Source organism: Drepanopeziza brunnea, assembly GCF_022702325.1.
Source record: "Drepanopeziza brunnea f. sp. 'multigermtubi' strain 214-2 chromosome Unknown ctg19, whole genome shotgun sequence".
Classification (NCBI taxonomy): domain Eukaryota; kingdom Fungi; phylum Ascomycota; class Leotiomycetes; order Helotiales; family Drepanopezizaceae; genus Drepanopeziza; species Drepanopeziza brunnea.
The window spans coordinates 3,041,149-3,068,326 of NW_027094082.1; the positions used below are offsets into that span (position 1 = coordinate 3,041,149).

At 49.2% G+C, this 27,178-nt stretch overlaps 6 protein-coding genes across 6 annotated transcripts; 2 read left to right on the forward strand and 4 right to left on the reverse strand.

Moving 5' to 3' along the window:
• Nucleotides 1-624: 624 nt before the first annotated feature.
• Nucleotides 625-2,748, reverse strand: L3040_009534 (uncharacterized protein; the record flags this gene model as incomplete). Its single annotated transcript, XM_007293347.1, has 2 exons — nucleotides 625-1,912; nucleotides 2,528-2,748. The coding sequence occupies 2 exons, from the start codon at nucleotides 2,746-2,748 to the stop codon at nucleotides 625-627; spliced, it is 1,509 nt and encodes a 502-aa protein (XP_007293409.1).
• Nucleotides 2,749-6,772: 4,024 nt separating this feature from the next.
• L3040_009535 (uncharacterized protein) lies at nucleotides 6,773-12,312 on the reverse strand (the record flags this gene model as incomplete). The annotated part of the gene is made up of 8 exons (XM_007293346.2): nucleotides 6,773-8,091; nucleotides 8,341-9,220; nucleotides 9,272-9,464; nucleotides 10,108-10,556; nucleotides 10,720-10,740; nucleotides 10,887-11,209; nucleotides 11,422-11,591; nucleotides 12,233-12,312. The coding sequence occupies 8 exons, from the start codon at nucleotides 12,310-12,312 to the stop codon at nucleotides 6,773-6,775; spliced, it is 3,435 nt and encodes a 1,144-aa protein (XP_007293408.2).
• Nucleotides 12,313-13,612: 1,300 nt separating this feature from the next.
• On the forward strand, nucleotides 13,613-17,555 carry L3040_009536 (uncharacterized protein; the record flags this gene model as incomplete). Its single annotated transcript, XM_007293345.1, has 7 exons — nucleotides 13,613-13,684; nucleotides 13,741-13,869; nucleotides 13,920-13,988; nucleotides 14,036-14,190; nucleotides 14,239-14,634; nucleotides 14,679-16,345; nucleotides 16,399-17,555. The coding sequence occupies 7 exons, from the start codon at nucleotides 13,613-13,615 to the stop codon at nucleotides 17,553-17,555; spliced, it is 3,645 nt and encodes a 1,214-aa protein (XP_007293407.1).
• Nucleotides 17,556-18,456: 901 nt separating this feature from the next.
• L3040_009537 (uncharacterized protein) lies at nucleotides 18,457-21,060 on the reverse strand (the record flags this gene model as incomplete). Its single annotated transcript, XM_007293344.2, has 1 exon — nucleotides 18,457-21,060. One exon carries the CDS (start codon nucleotides 21,058-21,060, stop codon nucleotides 18,457-18,459), a length of 2,604 nt encoding a protein of 867 aa, XP_007293406.2.
• Nucleotides 21,061-23,578: 2,518 nt separating this feature from the next.
• On the forward strand, nucleotides 23,579-25,661 carry L3040_009538 (uncharacterized protein; the record flags this gene model as incomplete). Its single annotated transcript, XM_007293343.1, has 5 exons — nucleotides 23,579-23,823; nucleotides 23,881-24,151; nucleotides 24,209-24,551; nucleotides 24,613-25,045; nucleotides 25,163-25,661. 5 exons carry the CDS (start codon nucleotides 23,579-23,581, stop codon nucleotides 25,659-25,661), a joined length of 1,791 nt encoding a protein of 596 aa, XP_007293405.1.
• A 717-nt stretch (nucleotides 25,662-26,378) lies between these two features.
• On the reverse strand, nucleotides 26,379-27,178 carry L3040_009539 (uncharacterized protein; the record flags this gene model as incomplete). Its single annotated transcript, XM_007293342.1, has 3 exons — nucleotides 26,379-26,391; nucleotides 26,455-26,772; nucleotides 27,036-27,178. 3 exons carry the CDS (start codon nucleotides 27,176-27,178, stop codon nucleotides 26,379-26,381), a joined length of 474 nt encoding a protein of 157 aa, XP_007293404.1.

The following is a 27,178-nucleotide window of genomic DNA, read 5'->3' on the forward strand; positions in this document are numbered from 1 at the left end:
TGCAATGCAACCCTGACATGAATGAATACATACATGCCTGTTTTGTAATATGAAGCGCGAGCACATTCATTGCCCATTGAGTGCCCCCCGCTGGGTTCCAGCTACAGATGATCCGATAGTAAGCAGCCTGATGTGATGTGATTTTGCGGCTACAGGGTCCGCAGCACAAATATATAAATGGTGGGGGCTGACTAGTAATTACGAAAGATTAGTTAGTTCACAAATCTCTCTCGGTCAGACCTCGACTCGCCATTCAATATCAAGAAAACAGCCAGCTAGCTAGCAATTCAACCGATTTAACCCCCACCCCCAGCTCAACCTGCACCACCACGACGATTGTAGACCTCGCGGGAGACACGTTGTTGATTGAATGGCTATAAGAGGTTGAATAGTCAAACAAGGTGACACAGATGTTTGCCGAAAAAAAAAGCAATTGGAAGGCGAGGGCTGATATTGAGAAGTCTCCCACCACTCGCCGGTCAACTTACGCGCTTATTCCGGAACACAGTGAAGGTCGGGCATATTTAAACATTAACATTCTGGCTCTCTTTGGTTGGTTTCCTGTTTCGATGGGAAATCTGCTATCGCTGGTAGCTGGAAGTCCTAGAGTGGGTGTCCAGAAGATCAGGCGTGCAAATGTGGCTCTACATCACCGGCACCATCCTCCTCCTCGCCACGCTTCCACTGCCAGGCAAGCAGCGTCCAATTCAACTCCTTCCGCCAAAACAGACCGTGGCCCAGCTCACCATCAGCACACAGCCCACCTGTCTCCCCCATGCGCCTCCGGAAAACAACTCGCCCGAAACGAGAATGCACGATGGCCATGGAGCACATCACACATGGCTCGTGGGTGCAGTATATCTCGAGGTCGTGACACAGGTAGCCGTTCTGGTTGCCGGATGGGTCGTAGTGCTGTTTTTCGAGGGGCAGGAGGGGCGTGTCTTGGAAGAGCTCGTCGAGTGAATGATCTGGAGCTCGCGTCTGTTTTTGCTGTTGATCTCTATCAGTATGGTTGGAGGAAAAGGTGAAAGAAATATCTCCAGCTTGTGTGTCGGCTGATCCAGAGATCTCAGGATGGCCCGCCTCTGTTGCTGCGATTGTCGGATCTAGTCGATGAACACCTTCTACTGTCGATGGAGCACTGATCGTACCGCCTTTTGCTCCTTCAATTTTGTCAACTGACGCCGCTGCTGTCGATATAGCGGAGGTTCCAAGGTCTTTTTCCAACACCGCAGCTGCCACCCCATCTCCCTCAATCTCAACATCGTGTCTACCATCCTCAGCATCTCCTCTCCCCTTCACCCCTTCAGCAACCATGCCAATTGCCCTCATCACCGCATGTGCGCACACGTTTCCACAGCCCACTCTCTTTTCCCAGCCCATCCACCTCACATCCCCAGCGACAGCAACCACCCTCCCCTTTCCCCCTTTCCTCTCGACCACACAAACACCCACTCTCTCACCCAATCCCCGATCGCGACAATCTCCAGCCACTTTCTCCGCAAGATCAAAATACCGTCCCACCTCCTCCTTCATTTCCTCCTCGGCACGGGCAAGAATGCTAACATGCGGTCCGAACGGGTTACTCTTCTTGTACACCGTCGGCCAAAAGCTCCGAGTCCAGCCCTCAGCCTGTTCCTGGCTCGTAGGCGCCAGGAGCGGGACGTCGACTTCGAACAACTCGGCTTCTCCCAGTATGTCCCTCAGTGGGATCAGGAGGTCTGGGAAGGAGATTGCGGTCGTGGGACCGCAAATTAGAAAGAGTGTGCGTTTAGCCCTCTCTTCTGCTGGCATATCGGAGGGAGCAGTGAGCCGGACTTGGACTTGAGATGGCAAGTCGGCAAGTTTTGCAACACGACGGAGGTGCTGAAGGTCGAGGCCTCCATCGTCGGGGACAAGTTTCCGCACGAGGCTATGGAGGAGAGAGTTAGCTGGATTTCCTTTGGACATTGGAGCTTTGACGAGAAGCAGTCGCAAGTATAGCAAAAGCTGACTATACATGATGAATAATAGAAGATGCAAGGAGATATGCAGCACGCAGAGCAATGATAGACAGAAAGACAAGGAAATAAGCTTCGACCACCACTGTAAACAGGCAGCAGATATTGCCATCAGACAGCGTAAACCACCAAACCGTGCAATTTTTCAGAGGGATTTTCTGCTCCCGTAATAATCGCAGAGACAGGAAGCTTTCCAGCAATAGGAAATACCTCTCTCTCTCTCTCTCTCTATCTACCCACATACGCTGCACTCCAACTCAAAGACACTATGCCCAGCCCAACAATAGCAAGAACCAAAACACACCCCCCCCCCAAAAAGAAAAAAAAAATAATCCCTCCGAATTTGACAATTCAGAAATCAGAGAACACATCCCCTCCCCAAAATCCCCCATATCCCCAGAATCAAAAGTTCCAAAAAAGCGACACCAAGAAAACCCACCATCATCCAATCAAAGAAAAAGAAAGCCTCTCCCGGCCTCTCCCCCGACGGGGAAAAAAAAAAAAAAAAAAAAACCCTCTCTACTGACCTCAAAGCCGCACTCGCCATCCTAGCCTCGACAGCCGTAACAAATACCCGCACACTACTCTCCCTCCCCTTCCCCCTCGTCTCGAGCGTCGTCTTGAGCGCTTCGAAAACACCCTCCCGATCAGAGTCTCCTCCCCTTCCCTCCTCGTCAGGTCCTCGCGCACCATCACGCTCGTTTCCGCCCTCCTTGGGAAGCTTCTCGATTGCGCCTTGCGCGGGCATTGTTCTCACACACTCTCTCTTTCTGTCTGTCTGTCTGTCTGTCTCTCTCCTTTTTCTTTCCCTCCCTTACGCAGTCCTCCTGCTCCTCCTCCTTTTCCTTCCCCTTCAAAAAGTGGAGAGTTGATAAACAGAAAATAGGAGGGGAAATTTCCTTTCGGAAAAGAATTCTCGGAAATATTTGCAAAGGATTTTAAAATGAAAAAAAAAGTGCAAAATAAAATTCAGAGGGGGAAGCAGGAGAGAAGAGGGAAAGCAAGCAAGCAAGCAAGCAAGCCAGGATAAACACGAGCAAATACAAGGAGACCAGTGACTTTTTTCGCAGCGGAGAATATATCTATCAATCTATCTATCTGATGCTGTTCGGCTGGTCATCAATAGAGTATCGCTAGAAGTTGAAATCTACGGATGCTGCCTTGATTTTTGGGATTTTTTAAAAAAAAAAATTTGGTGGGTCCGCTGGTACCCCCGTACCCCGCCATTTCACTCTACCACATAATAGTGGGCCTTGACGTCGCAACTTTTGGGGCCCTTCCCTAAAGTGGGCGAAAAATTTATGTCTCGCGAAAAAATTATGTCCCGCTTCAACGCCAAAAACCGCGAGGAACGTAGACACTTATATTGCTTATAACATTGCTCACAACATTGCAATAATATATATATATATATTTTTGATAATTTTATTCATTCTCAATTAAGCTACGAAAATTTTATTTCACCGCGTGTCTTTTAAATTGAGTTAAAAGATGCTATAGATCGAATCGACGGCGAATCTTTTTGTTTTTTTTATTTATCTTCTTCAAGCTCTTTCTTAAGCTCTTTCTATTTAATAAATGTTATTTTTATTAAAGAAAACGAAGATAAGTATTTATTTTCTTGTTATCTTCATCGTCTTTATTGATTTAAATGCAAGCTAATAGATTTTGTTTAATTCAAAAGCCTTTTTTTTTTGTAAATATTTAAAAGTCGATTAAGTACGAAGCGTTCGCGAACTGAGCAAGATCATTTTCTCGAACTTTTTTTAATAAAGCAAAGCAAAGCAAAGCAAAGCAAAGTAAAGCAAAGCAAGTTAAAGCAAAGCAAAGCAAAGCAAAGTAAAGCAAGATAAAGCAAAGCAAAGCAAAGCAGCGCAACGATAAAGTAAAATAATTAAGTGAATTAAAATAAATACATAATAAAGAGTATTTAAAAAAGGAAAAGCAAATACGTAAGTAAATAAATAAGTAAATACGTACGTGTATATATACTATTTTAAACTTATAAAAGACTAAAGTCTTAAGAATTAAAGAAAAAAAGAAAAAAGAAAGCGAAAAAGTGAAGAATAAAATCTATAGTAAGCTTAATTATCTAAATCTATTATATATATATATATATTTTTAAAAAAAAGAAAAAAAGAAAAGAAAAAAAGAAAAGAAAAAAAGAAAAGAAAAAAAGAAAAAGAAAAGAAAAAGAAAAAGAAAAAGGAAAAAGGAAAAAAAAAAAGAAAAGAAAAAGGTCGAAAAAAAAAGTTTTTTTTTCCTTTTTTTAATTGAGATTAAAACTAACGCTAAAAGATTTTAACTCATTTTTTTTTTTAAAATATTATATTAGATTATCAACGTTTTTCGCCGTTTTTTACGCTGAAGCTTGAAGCGGGACATAATTTTTTCGCGGGACATATTTTTTTTCGCCCACTTTAGGGAAGGGCCCCAAAAGTTGCGACGTCAAGGCCCACTATTATTACCAAAGCAAAACATACAAGCCTGTCTATCTAATATAAAAAGGTTAGGATAAGTAGAGATTTTATTTTATACATAAAATTATTTCATTCTTCAAGAGAAAAAGCATACTGCTTACCTCCCCATCTTGCCCGATTTAGCTTACCTATCTATCCTATCCACCTACCTACCTACCTACCCAGCTCCAAAACATAAAACTATACTGCTTAGAGTACCGACTATACCGCATCTATCTTTTCCGTTTCAACTTCCTTTATCTTCTACCCTTTATCCGTATCTCATCTTCATTCCATTCTTATATCTATCTCATCTCCAATATATATATATATATATATATAAACATATATATAAACATATATATTTTTTACCAAAACCTGATTCCAAATTCAAATCAAAACGAAATAAAACGGATCGAGGCCACCCGTAGGGCCACACGTATTCGACAGTTGTCGAGAGAAAACTCGACGCACAGCACTATCTATGAATTGCTTTTAAGGGGTTTACAAGTGTTCAGCTATTTGACGAGAGGTTTTCCCCAACGTGGTTTTTACTCTCGATTAGATAGTACTTTGTATATCATTCCTCTACTTAGCACGTCGCCGTACCCCATAAGAGGTCTCCAGGGTCCAAGCATTGCGTTTTGGATACCCGCCCGACGTTAATGAATACAACAACAACAACAACAACACTCATTCCCCTATTTACTATCATCTTCATTCCCTCATCCCTCTCGCCGTATCACCTTCAAATACAAACCAACCCATAATTCAAAAGATTAATAACTTTTGAAATAAGTAAGACACTTCTTATATGATTCCACCTCATCCATCTCCACTTCGTATATATGTATCATGCACAAAAAATAATCGGATTATGATAATGATAACGACAATGATAATAATAAGTTACAAAATATAAAAGCGGCCCTTTGAAATATTCCTTTGATATAGGATAGAGAAAACAGCTGAAATTGAAATTTTATTAGATCGAGATTTCATTCGAAATTTGAGTCATTTTAATCACTCAACAGCTGATATTCATAATTTTCATACCCGCTTGCATATTAAAATAAAATTCCTTTCCTCCGTACTTCCTAATTCATAGTATCAAAATAGTCAGATGTTATTGCTCCTTCCTTTCGTACGTAGTATTTTCCAATTCCATATTATAAAAATCAATAATTTCGTCCCTACATGGTCATATTTACGCAGATTGCACTTGAAAAATCACATTACATATCACCAGAAAGACTTCAACATATTTCATAATGTCCATTTTCCTTTTTCAAAGTTTCATTCATCTCTCTCCCTCCGAATAGCTGACTAGTGGCAACACCTTCTCCCCCCCTTCAACAACCTACCACTAATCAGCTACCAGAGAGAATGGAAAGAAAAAGTAGGGGACATTGCCACCTGAAAATTGGGAATCGGAAGAAGGGGAATTAATAATGTTTTTGTGGTGTATCATGATGCTCTCCACATCCCAAGGGGAAACAGGAGAGCAGAAAAATCTGGCAAACAAACAAGCAGTGCAGAAAATCCCCGGGGGTTTTTTTTTCACACTTTCCTCGTTCGTAGAAAAGTGGGCCAGGCATAATACAAAGGATGCATATACTCAAATCATTATCCTCAAATTCCGCCAAGGGAGGAAAAAGAAGAAAACGGTTTGGGCGCAGAGGCAAGAGGTGAATGTGCAAAATGTGTAAACACAAGATGCCTGCGCAAGAAACGAGAAAAGCTGACCCATTTGCAAATTGCCGGTGAAGACGAGAAAAACGGCGACCACCGCGCCACAATTTTGCTGGGAAGCGAAGAAAACCAAAGAGCGATCCAAGGAGATTTTTTTTAGAATAGGCTTTCTGTCTATGTGATCGGGCCTATCCTAAGTACAGGTACAAGGTCGAGCCGCGCAATTCGCTCGTATGGTATTGTACCTTGCGCTTTCATATGTCGTTTCGAGTTTCGTGCCGCAGATCTTTCGTATCTTTAATGGACCGAGGAAGCTGGTGTTGTACAGGGAGGCAGCTAAAAATCGAAGAGAGGCAAGAGAAAACGCCGGCATGATGCAATATCATTGATAAAAAAAGGTTCCGCTGCAAAGCAGAGCCTCGGGATGCTGCTAGTGTAACAATCAGGGGGCCGTAAAATTCGTTGGTGAAAACATTCATGAGGCTTGTGATGACATCCAAATAGAATGCCCGAAGGCAATGCAGTGACGGATGAAATGCAAAGACCAGACGATTCGAAAAGATCATCCCTCGTATCGTTACAAGCGTAAAGATCGTTTCGTCGTTACGGGATGTGTTGAAGTTACAACCAGTTCCCGTTGGCGTTGCCGTTACCAGCTTGACTACCGGCAGCTCCTCTGCCATAAGCATAGGGGAAGACTTGCTGGGCTTGTCCGGAGACAAGTTGCTCGGTCGATGGAAATTTGGCACCTGGTTGGGTGGTTGCCCGAATAGCACTGACGGCACCATTGGCAGCAACAGGGACATAGCCGTTGGAATATTGGCTGCCTGGGGTGTTGAAGCCAGTAGTGTTGGCGGAGGCGTTGGAGGTACCACGCTGGTGACGGAGAGGGGCGTGATGTGTTGTCTCAATAGCCTCAACTGGAGTAGCTTGACCACTGGAAGGACCACTGCGACCCTCATTGCCTTGGATCTTGGCTTGGATACGGCGACCGTAAGGAGTGGTGCGGATAGCAGGCAAGTAAGGGCGGATGGCCTCGATAAGACGAGCCTTCATATTAGGATTCGCATAGTCAAGAGCAGTTTGGATGACATAGTTTGCAAACGAATCGCGAAGAAGACGATCAAGCTCAGCTGGTTGAAGCATCTCCTCGATGAGCATATCCTTCGAAGGCTCCTGGGCACAGCGGAGACACTTCTCAATGACGTTTGAGCTGAACTTTTGCTTCGACAGCTGGCCAACACGGCCTTGGAACATAGCAACCAAAGGCTCGGTGAAAGTAGGCTCGTTGAGATCGAGGATGTACTGGACTACGTAGTTTCCGAAAGGATCCTGGACCAGAACGTAGGCATTGTTGGAGATTTGACGAATCAACCAAGCCTTTTGCTCACCCGAAGCGTGATCGATGCAGCGTTGAAGAACACAGCAGCCATGCCGATGGGTTCCGACATCAACACAGTGAGTTCCAACAGCATCAAAGATGAATTGAGCATCAGTGGATGAAAGCTTGTTGAGGCACTTTTGAATGACATGGTTGCCATTTAGATCTTGAATGAGCTCAACAACTCTATGGCGAAGAGCCTCAATGATTGTTTGGATCTGACCAGGAGTAGAGATAAACTCGATCATCTTTTGGAGGGCTCGGGTTCCATGTTGGTTGAGAGCAATGCGGACGAGGTCGTGGGAGGCATTCTCGATGAGGACAGTACGCTCGTCGTCATTGCAGAACTCGAGTAACTTTTGGCAGAGATAGTTGCCGAATGGATCAGTCATCAGCTCGATAACATGCTGATTGGTCTCCAGCCAGATCATATGGACCTGATCAGGATTGCGGTCCTCGAGCTTCTTCTGCAGATAGCGGCAGCCATGTTGATCCTTACACAAGGCGTAGATCTCACCACCGAGTGACTCGAGAGGCAAGTTGGCAAATCTATTCATAGCTGCAGAGTGTTAGTAGAATAAGTGGGGCGGATCGGGGCAAGAAAAATATATGCTGTGCACAGACTGCTTCCACAATAGTGAACAGCGAGATGCAACGAATTTCCCACTCGGGGTTTGCCGATGGGGGAATATAACGAAATGAACAGTCGGAGGTGGATAAAAGGAGATCAAGATATGAAGCATCGAGGACAAAGACGTATATGAAAGATATTTGTGGAGATCGAGAGGAAAAGAAGCAGGAAACGTACCTTCACCATCATTTTGTCGGCGCTGCTGGATAACCCGAGCCTGGCTATCACGAGGACCATTGTTACCTTGAGGATACATAACAGCTTGAGAGCCGTAACCTGGAGAAGCGTATGGGTTGAGTGGCGAGTAGCCTTGTTGAGTAAGACCCATGCCTTGCATTCCCATCATCATGTGCTGCATGCCGTAATTGTTGTAGTAGCCTTGGGTGGGGTATGCCTGTTGAGCGGAAGGCGAGGTCATTGTTGGTTGCAGAGGTGCTTGAGACATCGTCTGAGCGAGAGGTTGACCGAGAGATGGACCGAAGGGAGGAGCGTTGGCTTGAAGAGCAGATTGGATGGATTGGTAACCGCCATTCTGAGCCTCACGAAGGGTAGCAGTCTCGGCGGAAGACATCTCACGGCTGAGTCTGTTGTTCAAGGCACTTGGTGGAATACGACCCAGGCTTGCGTTGTGGTTGTGGAGATGTTGCTGGGCGTGGGAGTTGGGGGTGGTATTGACCGAGGAGGCTCCGTTTGTTGTCGATCTCATAGTGGGGACGTCATTAGCCGAATAGGAGGACTGCAGCTTTGGCGGTGTAGCATTCTTAGGCGACGCAATCTGAGCAGATTCTTGAGCATCGTAGTATGACTTGGTGTCCAACGAGTTTCGGTCCACCGAGTTGCGGTATGCAGAGCGAGTACTGATGGGAGACTCGGGTGGGTTGGATGAGCCGTTTGTTTGACCGTTGCCTTGGCTTTGCAATGTATGAATAGCAGGGAGGCTTTGTTGAGATTGGGAAGAGCGGTGTCGGGAGACCGCACCCCAGGCATTGGAAGAGGAGGACTCAGGGCCAGGTGATTGAGACAGGGCTAGATCGAGAGCGGCATGTGAGGCGGACAGCTGCGGCTGTTGGTCAGTAAACGAATCTCCAAAAGAATATATAGAACATACTTGGCCTGGGTTGAATCCACGAACCAGAGTCGGGAAGTGGTTATCAGTGCCACTCATGTTCAGATAGTTGTTGACTTCGGGGGCACCTTCCTCATCACCGAACAGGAAGCGTGTGGTATTGGTTTGGTCGAGTGATAACATCTCGTGAATACCGTTACGGGACTTGGTGACGGGCATGGAGTATCTGTTGAGGCTTTTTGAGGCCGTTAGTTGACAGACGTCTTGACAGAAAAGGTGAGAGTAAAGGTGATATGCAGATCGAAAAAACCAAGAGATAATTGACGTTTGGTTGTTCGAAAGGAAATTAATGGTACTGTAGTACAGGCTCAACTGCATATGCTGCAAGCTTCGCAAGGTAACGGTAACGATTCAAGTAGGTGTGAGGTTGCAGTTGTTGAAAGGGGGAAAGTGAAGAGAAGTTGTAGAGGGGGTTGAACTAGATAAGTGATAAGGACGCTACGGAGGTCAATTCTCAACTTGAGGGTAGACGCGACTGATCGCGTGATTTTTTGATAAGTGAATTAGTGAGGCAAAATTGAATTTGCTTTTCTTAACCAGCTCGAGGCAAACGTGAGTTGAAATTTGAATTGAGTCCAAGGCCGATTTCTCCCAGAAAACCAGTACTCTCCACTGGAGATTCTAGTGCAACTGGATTGAATGCTAGGCATCAAAACAAACATCAGGGTTTCTCGAGATGGTATTTAGAGCAAGTGGAAGCCAGCGCGGCAATACCTCTCAGAATGGCCGTGGCCAGCCATCCATTGCTGCAACACATGACAAAGGTGAAGATATTCCCAGCTCCGTGGTGCTAACATGATATGAAATAAAAGACTTACGCATTCGTAGATCTGTGACTTGTAGGGTCTTGTCTGACAGCCTCTGCCTTCTCGTCCTCATCACTATTTCTTCTGGAGCCTTCGGAAGCCAGCTTATCTTCCATTGTGAATCTCGCCTGAATAGGACCTGCTTGGGGCGATGTAAGTTGAGAGCCTGAACGACCTTGTCTATTGTAGATGCCCGGCGGAGATGTGATACTAGATGTCGAGTATCTGTTTGGCCTAGAGAACACTGTGGGAAAACCGGAGTTGGACTCGCGATATTCGGGGGGAGTAGTAGGTTCCGACTGGTGGCCACCGTTCGCGTTGTTTCCACGTCCGAGATCCTCTTGCATCTGCGCAAGCTCTTGTTCTTCGCGGCGTTGCTGGAGGTCAAGCAGTTGCATCTCGGCCTCAAACCGGCGTTTTTGCTCGCGCAGTCTCTCGTATTCAAGTTTCTTTTTCTCTAGCTGTATGGTACGTGAGCTAGCGGGCAAGAGTATGCGTACGCAAGGCAGTTGAATGTAGTTTAAAAGGCAATAAGAGTCTCAATTTGCTCAAAGGTAGAAAGGGGGTGTTGGTCGAGATGTAGGTGGCTAAAGAGTGAAGAGGGAAGAGGTTGAAGGTGCTTACAAGTTGCACTTTATGGTAAGTCTATGCATTACAAGTTAGCTTGGGCTCCAACGAATCTTTGATTCCTTGACAGAGATTGAATTGGCTCTCCAAAAGAGGTGAGAGATGTTGGTTATGAGGAGAAAGGGGGGCAGCGAAATTGCCCTTGGGGGCATTTAATAGCTTACAGATGGCCCATAGTCTTGTGCATCCTGAGCGCCTCCGGCTCTCTGGGTAGTAATAGAAGTAATTGTTGGTACACGAGTCGAGTCGGTTGTGAATCTTCTCATCAACCCTCCTCTCCCATCATTCGTTTGCAGAGGAGCAGGCAGTCTGTTGCTGTTGTTGTTGTTACTGCTGGTGTTGGTATTGGTGCTGGAGCCATTCCGTGGAGGAGAAACCAGCCCTCCGAGGAGAGATGAATCGGTCCGGGAGTGCTGGCTGCGAAAGCGCAGCTCGTCCATTCGGTCGCTGGTACTGTTGGAATAGGCCATGTTGACGAGTTGTAATACTGTGCCCGAGTCAAATTCAATTCTAACCGCAAAGGAAAGCAGACGCGCTGGGTCGAGGAGGCGTTGAGGTGGGGGGAGAGGGGGGGGGGGGTTTCTCTTGTTGTGCGGTGTGCAAGGCAAGACAATCCGGTGGGACAGCAGAAGCCGCAGAGAGATCGAGGCATCGCATCGCGCATCGCATCCCAGCGCATGATGATCAGATTACACATACCTGAAATACTGTATTTGCGAAAGGGAGCGTAGCGTGCGTCCTCACAGGACGCAAGCGCAGAGTCGAGATATGCAGAAGACTGGTGGATGAGTTCGTGGAGGTAGATGTCGGGTCCGAAAGGGAGAGGCGCAGGTAGGCGTGCGATTTCGGTTCTTCCCTTCACGTCCCTGCTAGCGCGAATCGTTTAACCACGCGTTTAACTCAGCAGTGCTCTTCGGAACTCCTCCTAATCCCGCTCGCTCGACTACGGTACCGGTACTCGTAACTGTTCAGGGCAGGGAGCGGCGTCAAAGGGTCAATCAACAAAGCGGAGTGGGTGGGTTGAGTACTTCTTATACGTGTACGTGCCTTTCTTACGAAATACTTCTACAATGTGTCGACAACGGCAACGGGCAATAGCAATGCAAGTGAGGAGGCCGTCGGATTATTGTAGAGAGATAGACGCCTGCCAACTGTCACAAGTCTTTTAATCTATCACTAGTGCAATCCATTATCTTTTCTATCTACCTTACCTTACTTATCAGTTAGACATTTTTTACTGTGTATGTGCCCACCTCTCTGCAAGTTCTATGCAGCTCTTTATTATCATCTTGTGTCGGACATCCAGTAAGTACTGACAATAGCTTGTCGGACTTAATCCCTTGTCATATCATATCATGTCTTACTACTGACCGTCATGCTTTTTATGTAAAAGTAAAAATATTTACCCGGCTACGGCGCTGCACGCACACTCGCCTAGCCCAACCCAACCCAACCCAACCCAACGCACATAACCGCATCAGTCGCTATCCGTCAAGCTCCGCAAACTTACTCACTTCTCCTGACAAGTCCCATCACCAAGCCCCCCACGCTAGGGTTCCTTTCTGTTTGTCCTGGCGGCTCGAGGTCCATGCTCGGCAGCTTATGTAAACAAACAACTGGACCCTGAATTCGACTACGGGCGCGGTCCTGGCTGAGCTGATATCCTATTGTCTTGAGGCTTAACCAGTTGTTATGCCTCGCCGTCTCCTCCCGATACTACGCAACAGGCGACTCTGCCATCGTTGGCCTGCAGGATGTTGAAAATTTCAAACCCGACTCCTCGTTCGGCGTGCTGGTGATTCCTACGTGCTCCTACGACGAGGCTGGGAAGAGGGCCCAGGCCAGCAGGCGGTCGAGTCCTGCGGCAGTTAAAAATGAAACCGGGGGAGGGCTGGGTGAACCTCTAGTATTTCGCAATCAATCCTCCACACCCTCAAGGACACAACATCACCCACATTCCGGGATGGCATCTTCGCTTTGGCCCGGCAGATGATAGACCTCATTATTTATTATTGGCAAGTAATTCCAGGAGATGATGAACCAGATGACGAGCCCTCAGAAATCCAAAAGGCGGAAAGGAGGTCACCAGCGGTAACCGGACGAAATGGAAACTTTGAGGGTATACCTAAGTACGTAGTACCACTTGCACATACGTAGAGATGCATGAGTGGTTCTGACAGCCCAGGGTCTGCTTGATCTACTACGTACAGAGTAGGTAGAAGTACTCTGCTCAGAGCGTCTAGAGTCTAGAGTTTATTACTTATAGCTTTGCTGGCCAAGTCCGATTGAAAGTCTTATTTCAAACACACTGGGAGAATCGCGGTTGAGTGAGGAGGTGATTGTCAGCGCCAACGAATAACTACGAGAAGGGATTCTTCATATCTTATGTAACAACCTTCAGAGGCCCGTCATTCCAAGCTCTGTATGCCTTACCCATGACCTCGTGATCCCGAAGCCGATGGACCTGCCTGGCGCCAGTGGCCCATGGCCCGGCTAACTCAGGGCTTTCCGAAAGTCAACAAACAGTGGTTTCGTTCAGCGCCGCCAGGACTACACACAAACGAAAAAAAAAAAAAAAATGAATCCAATTCAATTTTTGTGCAGAGGTTGCTGCGAATCAGAGGACAATTCCATTTAAGGGCTCAGGCCATACATGCCCTCAAAAAGGGCCATTGAAGGAATAGCGGTGAAGCATCACATTATGGACGCACTAAAATCGCAGCCGAGGTCACTGGCTTGTATCGGAAAAACTCACGGCCCGATGAGCACCGCTAGCCCTTGCGCTTTCCGACTAGCCCACTAATAAAATCTTGGTGGGTTTCATAGCTATCGTCAATCACCAAATATTATCCAGTGGCAGAACTTCGTCCTCACAGTCCAAGACAACAGTATGCCACCAAAAAAAAAGACGGCAGCAGGACCTGTCGAGGTCGCGGCTGCAAAGTCTGGCCATTCCAAAAAGGTAAAATAAATTCGAGGGCGACAGAATACGAGCTCGAGGACTAATCCGAGTGACAGGCGACGCCAACCTCAGTAGCTTCAGCTGCTTCCGAACAAAACAGTCCAGAAGTCACGAAGCGCAAGCCGAGGAAGAAGACAGTTAAGATTGAGGAGGGAGAGGAGGAAAAGCGAGTGTCAGGACCAGATGTAGGAGCAACATCGGGGCGTATTCTGGAGTAGTAGTTGACATTTGATAGGACTTTGCGGCGTTGCTGAACCCATTCTACTCGAACAAGGATATAACGGCGCCTATAAACACAGCCAAGGTATGTATTGCGATAGAATCGTATCTGCGGTATCTAATGCGGGTTAGGACAAATGGAACCTTCTGCCTGCTTTCCTCAAGGTTAAAGGCTTGGTCAAGCAGCACATCGATTCTTTCAACTTCTTCATCGAGACTGAGATCAAAGATATTGTCAAGGCGAATAAGAGAGTTACCAGCGATGTTGATCAACACTTCTTTCTGGAGTATGTCGCACCCCACTGCCACACCAAGCTTTGCTAATGGGGCTTTAGGTACACGGATGTCAACATTGGAATGCCAGACCGTGTGGAACAAGACGACAGAAATTTGCAACGAGCAATCACCCCGAATGAATGCCGTCTGCGAGATTTGACCTACGCAGCTCCCATCCGAGTCAATATCAAATACATCCGAGGGAAGCAGGTCATACACAGAACGGATATTGCTATTGGGCGGTTGCCGATCATGCTTCGCAGCTCCAAATGTAGACTTTCTGGAGGGGATGATCATGATATGGCGCATATGAATGAATGTGCCTTGGATCCAGGAGGATACTTTATTGTCAACGGTACGGAGAAGGTCATTCTTGTTCAGGAGCAGTTGAGCAAAAACAGAGTTATTGTCGAGACCGATGTCAAAAAGGGCATCGTTTCTGCTTCTGTTACCAGGTAAGATGGCTCCAAAAACAGCGGAGCGTGCTGACTGTAGAAAGTTCTACCCACGAGCGGAAATCGAAGAGTTATGTGCTTCTCAAAAAGGAACGAATCGTGCTCCAACACAACATTCTCAACGAGGCTATCCCGATTGTGATCGCACTCAAAGCACTGGGCATTCAATCGGACCATGAAATGTTACTACTGGTTGCTGGAACAGATAGCACATACCAGGATGATTTTGCGGTCAACTTTGAAGAGTGTACTAAAATGGGTGTATTCTCACAACATCAAGCGCTGGAATGGATTGGTACTCGAGTCAAAATGGGTTCTAGGAAAGGCACTCCAGGTGCTCCACAACGACGGAACCATGTAGCAGATGCGCTCGAGGCTCTATCGAGCATCATCATTACCCATGTACCTGTTCATGGACTTGACTTCCGTCCAAAGGCTTTGTATATTTGCTTCATGGTTCGACGTGTTCTAATGGCGAACCATGATCCAAAGCTTGTTGATGATCGCGATTATGTTGGAAACAAGCGTTTAGAACTGGCGGGACAGCTGCTGTCTCTGCTTTTTGAAGATCTGTTCAAGAAGTTCAATTCGGATCTAAAGATGAACATTGACAAGGTATTAAAGAAGCCGAATAGGACGATGCAGTTCGACGCTTTCAACCACTTGCAATCCCACGGCAATCACATCACACAAGGCATGAATCGGGCTATCTCGACTGGAAACTGGAGTGTCAAGCGATTCAAGATGGAGCGCGCGGGTGTCACTCATGTGCTCAGCCGATTGAGTTACATTAGTGCTTTGGGGATGATGACTCGTATCAGTTCGCAGTTCGAGAAGACTCGAAAGGTCTCTGGTCCCCGTGCTCTGCAGCCTTCTCAGTTTGGTATGCTTTGCCCGTCCGATACCCCTGAAGGAGAAGCCTGTGGTTTAGTCAAGAATTTGGCTCTCATGACACATATCACAACCAACGATCTTGAGGAGCCTGTCAAGAAGTTGGTCTTTGTGCTCGGAGCCGAAGATATCGTCTCAATGAGCGGCAAGGAGATTTATGAAGATGGGGCATACGTCGTTTTCGTTAACGGAACTCCCCTGGCACTGACCAGAAAACCAAAGGTCTTCTTGAACACTTTCCGGAGGTTCCGCCGTGCAGGCCGGGTTTCAGCATTCGTGAGCATCTTCATTAACCACCACACCAACGCAGTCCACATTGCCACGGACGAAGGAAGAATCTGTAGACCCCTCATCATCGTCGAGAACCAGAAATCTAAAGTCACTCGTCGCTCATTAGAAGCTCTACGTGCCGGCAAGATGGATTTCGATGACTTCCTCTATCGAGGCTTTGTCGAGTATGTTGACGTGAACGAGGAGAACGACTCCAACATCGCCCTATACGAGAAAGAAATCGACGAAACCTCCACACATCTCGAGATCGAACCATTCACGATCTTGGGTGCTGTTGCTGGTCTGATTCCATACCCTCATCACAACCAATCTCCCCGTAACACTTACCAATGTGCTATGGGTAAGCAAGCTATTGGATCTATTGCATACAACCAGTTCTCACGCATTGATACTCTGCTCTATCTTATGGTGTACCCGCAGCAGCCTATGGTCAAGACGAGGACGATCGAACTGATTCATTATGACAAGCTTCCGGCTGGGCAGAATGCGACAGTTGCCGTCATGTCATACTCTGGTTATGATATCGAAGGTAAGTCATCATCACACCCACCGTCCGAAAACTGCTAACCAATTTATGAACAGATGCTTTAGTCCTCAACAAATCATCCTGCGATCGAGGTTTCGGACGGTGCCAAGTTTTCCGCAAGAACATGATTTCACTCAAGAAGTACCCCAACAGATCCTACGATCGCATCGGTGACCGCGTTCTAGATGAGAAAGATCCAAGCAAGCCTATCGCCAAGCACCGAATTTTAACTTCCGATGGTATCGCAGCTGTCGGCGAGCGAATCTTCTCAGGCGAGGTCTTCTGCAACAAAGAAACACCCCTGAATACAATATCGACAGGCATCGGCTCCGACTACGGTACAAACGACTACAAACCCGCACCCGCGTCCTACCGCGCCTATGACTTCGCTTATATTGACAAAGTAATGACTACGCAGAACGACCGCGATGACACCATCATCAAAGTCCAAACCCGGCAGACCCGCCGCCCGGAACTCGGCGACAAGTTCTCCTCTCGCCACGGACAGAAAGGTGTCGTGGGCATCATCGTCAACCAGGAAGACATGCCGTTCGCCGACTCCGGTGTCTGCCCCGACATCATTATGAACCCCCACGGTTTCCCCTCGCGTATGACAGTCGGAAAGATGCTGGAGCTGCTCTCTGGTAAAGCCGGCGTCCTGAATGGCACACTGGAGTACGGCACGGCGTTTGGTGGCAGCAACGTCGATGACATGGGCGCCATCCTCATTAAAAACGGGTTCTCGTACTCCGGAAAGGATTTTGTGACAAGTGGCATCACCGGAGAGCCCCTTCCAGCATATATATTCTTCGGCCCCATCTACTACCAAAAGCTCAAGCACATGGTGCAGGACAAGATGCATTCTCGCTCCCGCGGGCCCCGCGCCATTCTCACGCGTCAGCCGACGGAAGGTCGTTCCCGTGACGGAGGTCTGCGTCTGGGAGAAATGGAGCGCGACTGTCTAATCGCGTACGGTGCCTCGCAACTCCTGCTCGAGAGATTGATGCTGAGCAGCGACGCGCACGAGGTGGATATCTGTGAGACTTGCGGGCTGATGGGGTATCAAGGCTGGTGCCAGACGTGTAAGAGCACGCGGGGCGTGACAAAGATGACGATGCCGTACGCGGCCAAGTTGCTCGTGCAGGAGATGCTGAGCATGAACGTGCTGGTGCGGTTGAAGCTCGCAGACGAGTTCCCGCATCCGAAGAACTGAGAGGCGTGGAAGGGCATGTTGGGGGGGAGTCGCTTATGCGTGAGTCAGGGATAGAAAGAGACATATCCAACTGCCGGGGTGAGGGCGCAAACGGAAGAAAAGAGAGCGAGCAAGGGGATATGAGGAGAGGATGTGAACACGATACTGTATTAGACTCGTACGTAGCGCTCTGCTCTGCTTTGCTCTGCTGCTGTGGCATATTCGGGGGTGGGGTTTCTTCTTCTCCCTATGGCGCTCTTATGGAAAGGAAAAGGAAAAGGAAAAGGAAAATATTGAATGCGTGGGAGGGGGCGGTGGGTGGATGGATGCTGCATAGCCTTTGGCGTACCTACCTACCTACCTATCTAGTTTGCTAGCTAGCTAGTTAGTTAGCTCGTTGTGAATTCTAATGTGTAATAATGAGAAAATGAGATGAGATGTTGCGTTGATTCATCATGTTACTCTATTTGTACTTATTGTACTTATTGTATTGTCGGTGGATTATTTACTTATAATGGCTGTCTAGCTGGCTATGTACATATGATTCCTCTTCTCACGGGAAAAAAAAAAAGGTGGATGGGGGGAAGGAGGAGAGGAAGAGGAAAAAGAGAGAGAGAGGGAAGGAGAAGGAGAGGAAGAGGAGAGAGGAAAGGACGGAGAGATATGTGGCTCAAAAAAATAAATACAGCTTGATTGACAAATGTTAAATGAAATACGGTAGAGTGTTATATAGTTACAGAAAAGTAGGAGACCCGGAACCGTTTTGTTCAGCACCATTCTTTCAAGAGTCCAGTGGCCCATCCAAGCCAAGCCAGAACCACGCCCCCCCCCCCCCCCCCCCCCCCCCCCCCCCCCCCCCCACCCCCTCCCCCCAATTTTTTTTTTTTATATCTCGAGTATCAACATTGACGCACCATCATACCTACAGCGGTTTCCTTCCCCATCCACTAACGGTCCTCCACCCGGCACCACACGCCCTCCCCTCCTCCAGCACGTCCGCCACGCCTTCCACACCCGCCTCGCCCCCCGTCAGCACCGCACACCTCTGCACCCACTTCTCCCACGCCCAGCCGCCCACCACCCCACACACGCTCGCCGCATCCCCCGTACTCCCCTGCACCATAGCCTCCAGCTCCACGAGCCTCCTCTCCACGCCCCTGCTATCTCTCTCGACCTTCTGCCCTCCCCTCGGCTTCGGACCCATCGGCAGGAACACCCACGCCCTTTTCACGTGTACGAAGCCCGCGGCGCTCAGGCGCGAGAGGAAGCGCTTGCTGGGCGCCGGGTCGAAACCGAGCCTCTTGAGCTGGAAGCAGAACTCCACGGATCGGGCGAGCCCGCGCGGCCCGGCGTGGACGATGTCCGCGTCCATGATGCAGAATTCGAGGTAGCCGCCTGGCTTGAGGATGCGCATACACTCCCGGAGACATGCCTCCCACTCGTCTTCACCGTTGGGGGCCTGCTCTCTCAAAATGCTGTAGATCTCCCGCGCGGAGATGAGGTCGAACTGGTTGTCTTTGAAGGGCAGTTTGACGAGGCGGTCGACGGCTACGTGGCGGTGGTTGGCCGGGCCACGGATGTTGGAGTTGGAGAGTTGGCGTAGGGACTTGGTGGTGATGGTGTAGACTTTCGTATTGGGGTACTCGCTGGCGCAGTGCCATGCCCAGTCACACGTCGCTTGACCTCCTAGATCTAGGATCCTTGCTCGTTCTCTCAAGGTGCCGTCGGCTGCTATTTTGGGGCCTAGAGATGACAAGCGAGCAAGTCGCTTAGCGATCGGGGCTGCGATCAAGCGGCCACCATTGAGTAGTTTAAGAGCTTGCACGTTCCAGTTCGCGGCAGCCATTTGCGAGGAGGCTTCGTACTCCCTGTCGCGTTTCAGCTTGGCGGGATCCTCAGGCGCAATTTCGTCACCGCGCGCAACGTTGGCGGAGAGGCGGCGCTTTGCTGACATTGGAACCACAGAGAGTTGGTATTTGCCGAGGAGCTGGGCGCGGTGGGCGAGGGGGAAGGAGATTCTTTGGGCTTGGAGGGCTTCGAAGCGTGGGATACGGTGGACGAAGGTGTCTCTGTGGTGGGAGCGGGCCAGAATAGCTTGAAAGGCACGATAGTAAGCGGATTCCTGGGCCGTTATCTTGGGAAGAGGGCAGTCAAATTCGGTGGATGTTGATACGATCTCGGAAAAACGGACGGTCTTGCGCGGTGGTGACTCGGATTCGGCAGCGATGAAGGTTTGGATTTGAGATTGCGATCTGGTGCTTGCGGCCCGTTTGAGGAGAGTGGCTTCGTCATCGTGCTCCTCTGTAGGATTGATGAGTTCGGAGAGGTATGAGGATTGTGCTGTGAGCCACATGGTGGTGCGGTCGAGGTTGGTGACTGCGACATCTTCCGACTTCTCGGCTGGGCCGGAGGCGTAGTAAGTGAGGATTTCGTCTGGGATGACTTCCTCGTCCGTTGGAGAGAAGATGTCCAGGCCGGTGACTGTCTCGTCTGAATTCTCGTGAGTTAGCTCCGGGCGGATGGTCCGGGCAAAATTGAGCTGAGTCAAGTTGGGTCGTGCCGTGGGAATACCGTCGGACATCGTCTCCGGAACCTCAACAATTCGCTCAACAGGAGTAGACGTCCAGGGAGTCTTGTAGAACTGCTCCGCTGTGGTCGAGGAAGGCGGGTGAGCTGACTCTGGAGTGTATGCTACCAGATGCCAAGTGTGTTTCGCGCCAGGGGACAGAGCGGAGAAGAAGCCCCCTGGAGATGGAATCTCCAGTCGAGTGAGGGCATTCAGTGACCGCTGCTGTTCTGGCGAGAGGATGATAGAGTCATTTCGGTGGATGTTGGTTACGAGCGGGGGGAGACTTTGCTGCATCTCTCGTACGGGCGAGACCTCTGGGGTGATGTGGGTCAGTTCGATGACTTGCTCGGTCTGCTGCTCGAACAGACAATCTCCCCCAGAAAGCGCTTGTAGTGTTGCCATAGCAGCAGGTTGTAGTTGAACGCCTGTCCCCCATTCGTCTTTGTCAGCATCGCTCCCATTTCCAATATCCGGCGTAGGTGGAGCAGACATCTGGGCCATCTGATCGGAAGTCAAGCTGCCGTCCAGGGATGGTGGAGCGGAGCATGATGGAACCTCCCGGGACTGGAGGTACTTGAAGATCGCGGGAGACATTGGGACTTTAGGTGGTGGTGTAGGTGGGACCGGGGAAGTCATTGCCTTGAAAGCTGCAACTCCTGGCCATGGATCTCCCGCCCCCTGAGAGGGAATGACAAGAGCAGGTAGGAAAGTTCTCGAACTCCTAGCTGCATTTGAATCGGCCGAAGATCCCTTGGACTGTGTGGCCTGGCGAGCACTGTTCCGTCTGGCAGCGTTCTTCCTTTGCCTGTCTTCTTCATCCGAAGAAACATCGTAGAGATCGTCGAATTCGGTAGCTTCGGTGGTGTAACTATCTCGGGTCCAGGGTGCCGAAGCGAGAGATGGAGAAATGCTACCAGCGTCTGAAGATTCATCGCTCTGCGGGATAGGTGCGGACATGAAGTGATTGCCTCGGGGGGTTGGGAAGTGATCGCTGAGAGGCGAAAGCCAGTTTGCCTTCTTTGCAGATACATCTCGACCCCTGTGCACTTCTATTACAGACCCTCGTGCCGACTCCTCGTCGACTTCCATTATAGTATTAAGTGACCTCCGTCGTCTGAGATCCCGCCCAGGCGATGGAGGCATGTATGTTGAAGCTGGCAAAAGATCTAACGCCCCCATTTTCGTCGATGCAGAGGCGCTGGTTGAATTTGCTGTTGCGACCCTGCTAACCGAGAAAATATTTACGGATAGTCGACGGCCAGCGTCAGAATGAAAAGATGGGTACGATGAGAGATGGAAAGATTATAAATGATAGTATGCTTTGATCAACAAAGACTTTTAAGATCAGCAACAGTGACAGCACCGATGATGGCTGAGCCAGAAAGGAAATGAGAAGGGATTGGGTAGCCAGTTCAAATTCGTGGGAGATCAGATGGTTTATACGATCACAGCGATTCTTGCCAGCACACTAGTGCCATTGAGTAGCGCTAAGAGTCGGGCAGAGGCTTGAGATTGACCGCCGGGTCCCAGATTGGGCCTGCAGCACTCTGTGGCAGGAGGAGGAGACGAAGCTAGACGCGCCGACTTGACTGAATCTGCAGTTCAATCTCTTCCTAGAGCGCTATAATGCCTCTCTCCATGGCACTGCCGTGGAAAGGGCCCACCAAAAAACAGCCGGACGAGCAGCACTTTAGGATGCTATTGCCAACGCCACGCCGCCATGCGTGATCGGTAGCCAATAGTGACTTGCATTAGGCCGTTGTGCGAAGCATCACCGAAAAACAATCTCTGCAGCCAAAATTAGCATCGAGATTCATCGAATGGCGCGCTCGACATTTCGGAGAGGCTGGGGAGAGGGAGTGGTTGGCGCTGCTGGCCTGCAGCTGGGTGCACCTATGAGAAGCTGCAGCGGGTAGCAATCGCCAACCCGGCGCGTAGATGCACAGATGAACATCGAGTGGTCTTCTTTTGTACGATGAAGATCAGGACAGGAGACTCGGGCTGAGGTTGATCGAGGCTCAAATGTGCTGCCCTACACTCGCATCTGGTCGATCGGGATGTGATGTCGTGGAATGGCTGAGGCCGTACGTGTCATACGTCTTGGTGACCCCGGGGTAGGCCCCTCATTCAAACGAGCCCGAAATAGATGCCACCCAGAGACTATTGAATGTAAACATAGCGGCGGCTGCGTCTACGATGCGACGCCGGTGAGCATATATCGACGGCGGTAGTGTAGAGTGAGGTGAAGATTTGATGTTGAATTTTGGTTCATGATGTTGAAGTAGGGTTGATCGCGACCGAGATGCTTGGCGACCTTACTCTCGTGACCGGACTCCTCCACGTGATCCAGACGGAGCACCTCGTGACCTCACTTCCCCCGCGTATTGGTCCGCGTTTCTGGAAACTAACGTTCCTACATACAGATATTACTGTGCTTCAAAGCTTGATGACGACTTTATAGTCCTGCTGAACCTCAATTGCTTCTATTTCTACTTCGAGTAAACGGATAGAGCATTCATCCCGAGTTTCGCGAGACGAGGTCGTCCCGGTTACAAACAATTCATTCAGGGGACTAGACTCGGGAAGCAGTTGTTCGCATCCGTGGGTTGTCGGCGTCGCGAAGCTGAGACAGTTCTCGTACAAGGGAGCCGGTCGTTTGGGTACATGCGTAGGAATTATTGTCGTTGTGTTATAGGCATTCAGGCATTGTACCTTTTGTTGACAGTTGTATGAGAAAGGCCTCGTGAACCCAGCTAGCCCGTCTACCAGCCAGCCAGTGGCGCCAAGCGCGGGAAGTGTCCATCGATTAGGTTGGGGCGGCTGCGGGGCTGCCACTTATCAGATCAGATGATCTGATAATGACTCAGCCTTGTCGACGGAGTACGTACTCTACCTACGTACCGGTACCGGTACTCTACGTCCTCGATCCCTCGTCGCCCCCATGCCATCAACCATCCCTCCGTGCTCAACCATCCCTCGCCCGACCAGCGTCAGTCAGCCTCCAGTCAGCCTCCAGTCATTCCTCACCCTCGCCCTCACCCCCACGCTCACCCTTACCCTCACATTCCTATGGATTCAGGATCCTTTCGTTGCGTTCCGCTAGCCAACCCAAACCTTGCCACAAGTACAAGTACAAATACCTACAAATACAAATACAACTACTACCTACCTACCCACTTACACCCTGCCCTTCCCTTCCCTGGAACGCCCGATGGTGGATTCTCGGCTGTTCGTTCCTGCAGGTGTGACTCGTGGCAGGACTAGTCGGATCTGAACCGAAATCTGATCTGTCTTGTCATGTCCTGTCCTGTCCTGTCCTGTCCTGTTTTTTTCTGACAAGATGCGATTCCGATAACTGGTCCCCAGCAACCTTTGGATATATAGTTGGGTGATTATCGACAGTGAGTCTTGTAACGAACAGTCACTCGCTACTCTACCACAACTACAACTACAACTACAACTACCACTACCGACCATGGGGCCGGCGGACCCCCTGATATCATCGAGTACGCTTGCTTCCATGTCAGTCTCAGGCACGGAAAGAACGCCTTTGCTCGGCGACGAGGAAGACAATAACTACAACCACAACAACAACAACAATCACCCCTACCATAAAAATGCTCAGAATCAGGTCAACCCAAATGCGCAGGAAGGGGTCCAATCTGTGGAGGCGATCACTCTTGTATGGTCGAAAACGTCCTTGAGATGGACTTATTTTTTGTGAGCCGGATATATCCTACCTCTCCTCCGCACAGCTGGATGCTAATAACGCCCTAGTATTCTTCTCATATATACCCTAAATTCTATTCAGGGACAAGTGACCCAGAACCTCATGCCCTACGTGGTCAGCGACTTTTCGGCGCTCTCTCTCATACCCGTCATAGGCATAGTGTCGGCAATAATGAATGGGGTATTGCGTTTGCCCATCGCGAAACTATTGGATCTATGGGGTCGCGCCGAAGGATTTGCCTTCATGACTTTAATCGCTACCACAGGTCTTCTGCTCATGGCAATATGCAGAAACATAGAGACATATGCGGTGGCACAGGTTCGCATACCCCGGGGCGTGGGAAAGGCGTCTCTTGTGCACTATTGACAGATCTAGGTCTGCTATGCCGTCGGATTTGGAGGCATATCCCTCACGATGAATGTAGTAATTGCAGATATCTCTTCACTAAAGAATCGAGCTCTGGCTATCTCGGTGGCCTCTTCTCCATATATTGCCACAACGATCATAGGACCAAGACTATCTCAAACGATATACCAAACAATTGGATTCCGTTGGGCATTTGGCCTATCCGCAATCCTTACGCCCATGTTTGCTGCGCCGATCTTCGGCATGTTGTTCACAAATCAGCTCAAGGCAAAACAAATCGGGGTATTGTCGAGTGTGCCTGCAAAAAGAAGTTGGAAGGAGGCATTCGTGCATCATGTTGAAGAGTTTGATGGTAAATTATTTACAATACATCTCCTGATACATTTTCTCTATTCTCAGCTAATATTTAGTAGCATATGGAGTCTTCTTCTTATCCGCAGGCCTAGTATTCTTCCTGCTCCCCTTCTCCATCACAGGCTACGCAGACAATAGCTGGACGTCTCCCTCTATAGTCTCCATGATATTCATCGGCTTAATTCTCCTCATAATATTCGGTTTCTGGGAACGCTTCTATGCCACCCGACCTTTCATCCCTTACCATCTCCTTTGCGACCGAACTGTAATCGGTGCCTCTCTGCTGTGTGCTACCCGCTTCGTCGCCTATTTCTGCTGGGACGGCTACTTCACTTCCTATCTTCAGGTCGTAAATGGCCTGTCCATCTCCAAAGCTGGCTACATCGGCAATATCTTTAGTATTGGGGCCTGTTTGATGTCTCTAGTAACGGGCTATTTTATCCGCGTCACGGGACGCTTCAAATGGATCGCCTGGATTGCTATGCCAATTGAGTAAGGATAATCGGGCAGTAGCCATTTTCTCTCTCCTGAGTCTTGGAAAATCTTTGCTCCTGCGACTGCTCCCCAGAAAACTGAAATTCAACACTTGCTGAGTTTTCGATCATCTAGGCTCGTCGGTGGAGCGTCAATGATCTATTTTAGACAGCCATACCAGAACATCGCATATGTGGTGGGATGCCAAGTCTTTATTGCCATCGCCGGAGGTGCCTTAGTAATATGCGAGCAAATGGCCGTCATGGCGGTAGTCGAACACGCGCAGATCGCTGCCATACTTGCTCTCTTGGGTCTCGTCTCTAATATCGGAGGCGCCGTCGGAAGTTCGGTGTCTGGAGCTATCTGGACCAACACACTTCCCGGAGCACTCCTCGAACGACTACCAGAGTATGCGAAAGGCAATGCAACTGCCATCTACGAAGACCTGGCGTTGCAATTGAGCTACCCAAGGGGCTCCGAAGTCAGAGATGCGATTGTAGCCGCATACGGAGTTGCGCAGATGCGAATGTGCATAGCGGGGACGGCTGCCTTGATGTTTGGGTTTGTATGGGTGAGTCTTTGGAGGGACGTGAAGGTCTCGGATTTGAAGCAGAACAGAGGGACAGTACTCTGATGATAGAGATACCCCCTCCATAGAAAGCATATACAGCAACCGTGTGCAGGATTGTTACCTTTCGCGTGTTTTTTTTTTTTTTCTCTTTTTTCTTTTTCCTTTGGATGGGGGAGCATCTTTCTTTGCTCTACACTTATGCGTCTGCAGCTGGTTCACAGCTCAGTAATGCTGTTCAACTGAATGACGTTCTCAGCAGTCTCCTGTAATAGCTTTCTAAGTTTTGAGTAGGTGGGTAATAAGTGTTCGAAGCTCAGCTTGTCCACTTCTCAATCCACGCCGAGGGTCTGTCAACCTGCACAGCAAACCCTCTACACGCACGGAGAATCCCATACCGATTGGGATGGAATCCCGTCGCGAGGTTCTTGTATCCACATGAGGTTGGCCTCGAGTAAACCCTGACACGTTTATCTAGCAGTCACCGGCACGATAAAATGTTCAAGGTCAATGTTTCATTTCATGTACGTGAGCCCTCAGCATAAGAGTAGTTACCCCCTTTCAGCCTGACCAAAGGTCCAAGTCCCAGCAACACGCCGTCGCAAGTATCCACGCAAATCAGGCGCCGCATATCACCACCGAAAGCACCGCAAAAAAGCAGAAGAGAAAGCATAGCGGGCAAAGTCCGAGGATATCAATCACGGGAAGAAGGGGCGCCACAAATTCATGAGCTCCGGCTCCGACCGCGAAAAGAAGCCTGACCCACTCGCCCCCTCGAGCAGTCTAGTCGTAGATTCTGAATTTCACTTGTCAGCAAAACATCCAAGGGCGTCACCCAGTCTGGCAAGTTGTGACTTACTCGTCGTTCTCAAAATTGATCTGAGGCTTAACGTCACCCATGTACTCGACCTTGAATTGATAGGCCTGGCTGCTCTCCTGATCGAGAGGCTGCTCCTTCTTGACCTCACGCTTGCGCTTGGACGATGGTGGTGGGAGGTCCTCATAGTCGTCTTTGTTGTCGTCGCCGTCGGCCCATGGAGCGTTCTCCTTCTTGGAGGCCTTGCGGGGGGTGGTGACTGCCTTGGCCTTGGCCTTGGCCTTGGATGGAGAGGGGGCGAGGGTTTCGAGGGCGTTGTGACCGTTTCGAGCTTCCTTGCGGATCTTCTGGAAGTGTTGGCTGGGGATGATGTTAGCAGCAGGCTTTCAGTGTGCGTATAGATAGGGTGGTGGTGGTGGTAGAGGTCGATTTGTGTTCATGTCAGATGGGAGGAAGAGGAAGAGGAGCGGATGTTGTTGTTGAAAGGTGAGGTCCCGCTACCTACACATCTGCGCTGACGGCTTGATGCAGATGGAAGGCCGACAACCCAAAAGATTCGGACGAACGGGATGAGGGCCAGGAGATGAGGGAGATGGGATCAACGAGAGGAGAGGTTTACTGACCGGCATCCCTCATGAGTGAAGCTGTAACCCTTATCGGCCATCTTGTTGGAGATACTCGGCCAAGCAATGCTCTTCAAGGAGCCCTCGTCGATGATGGTCAGGAGCAGGTCCTTGTCGGCCTTGTGGTCCCAGACGGAAGGCAT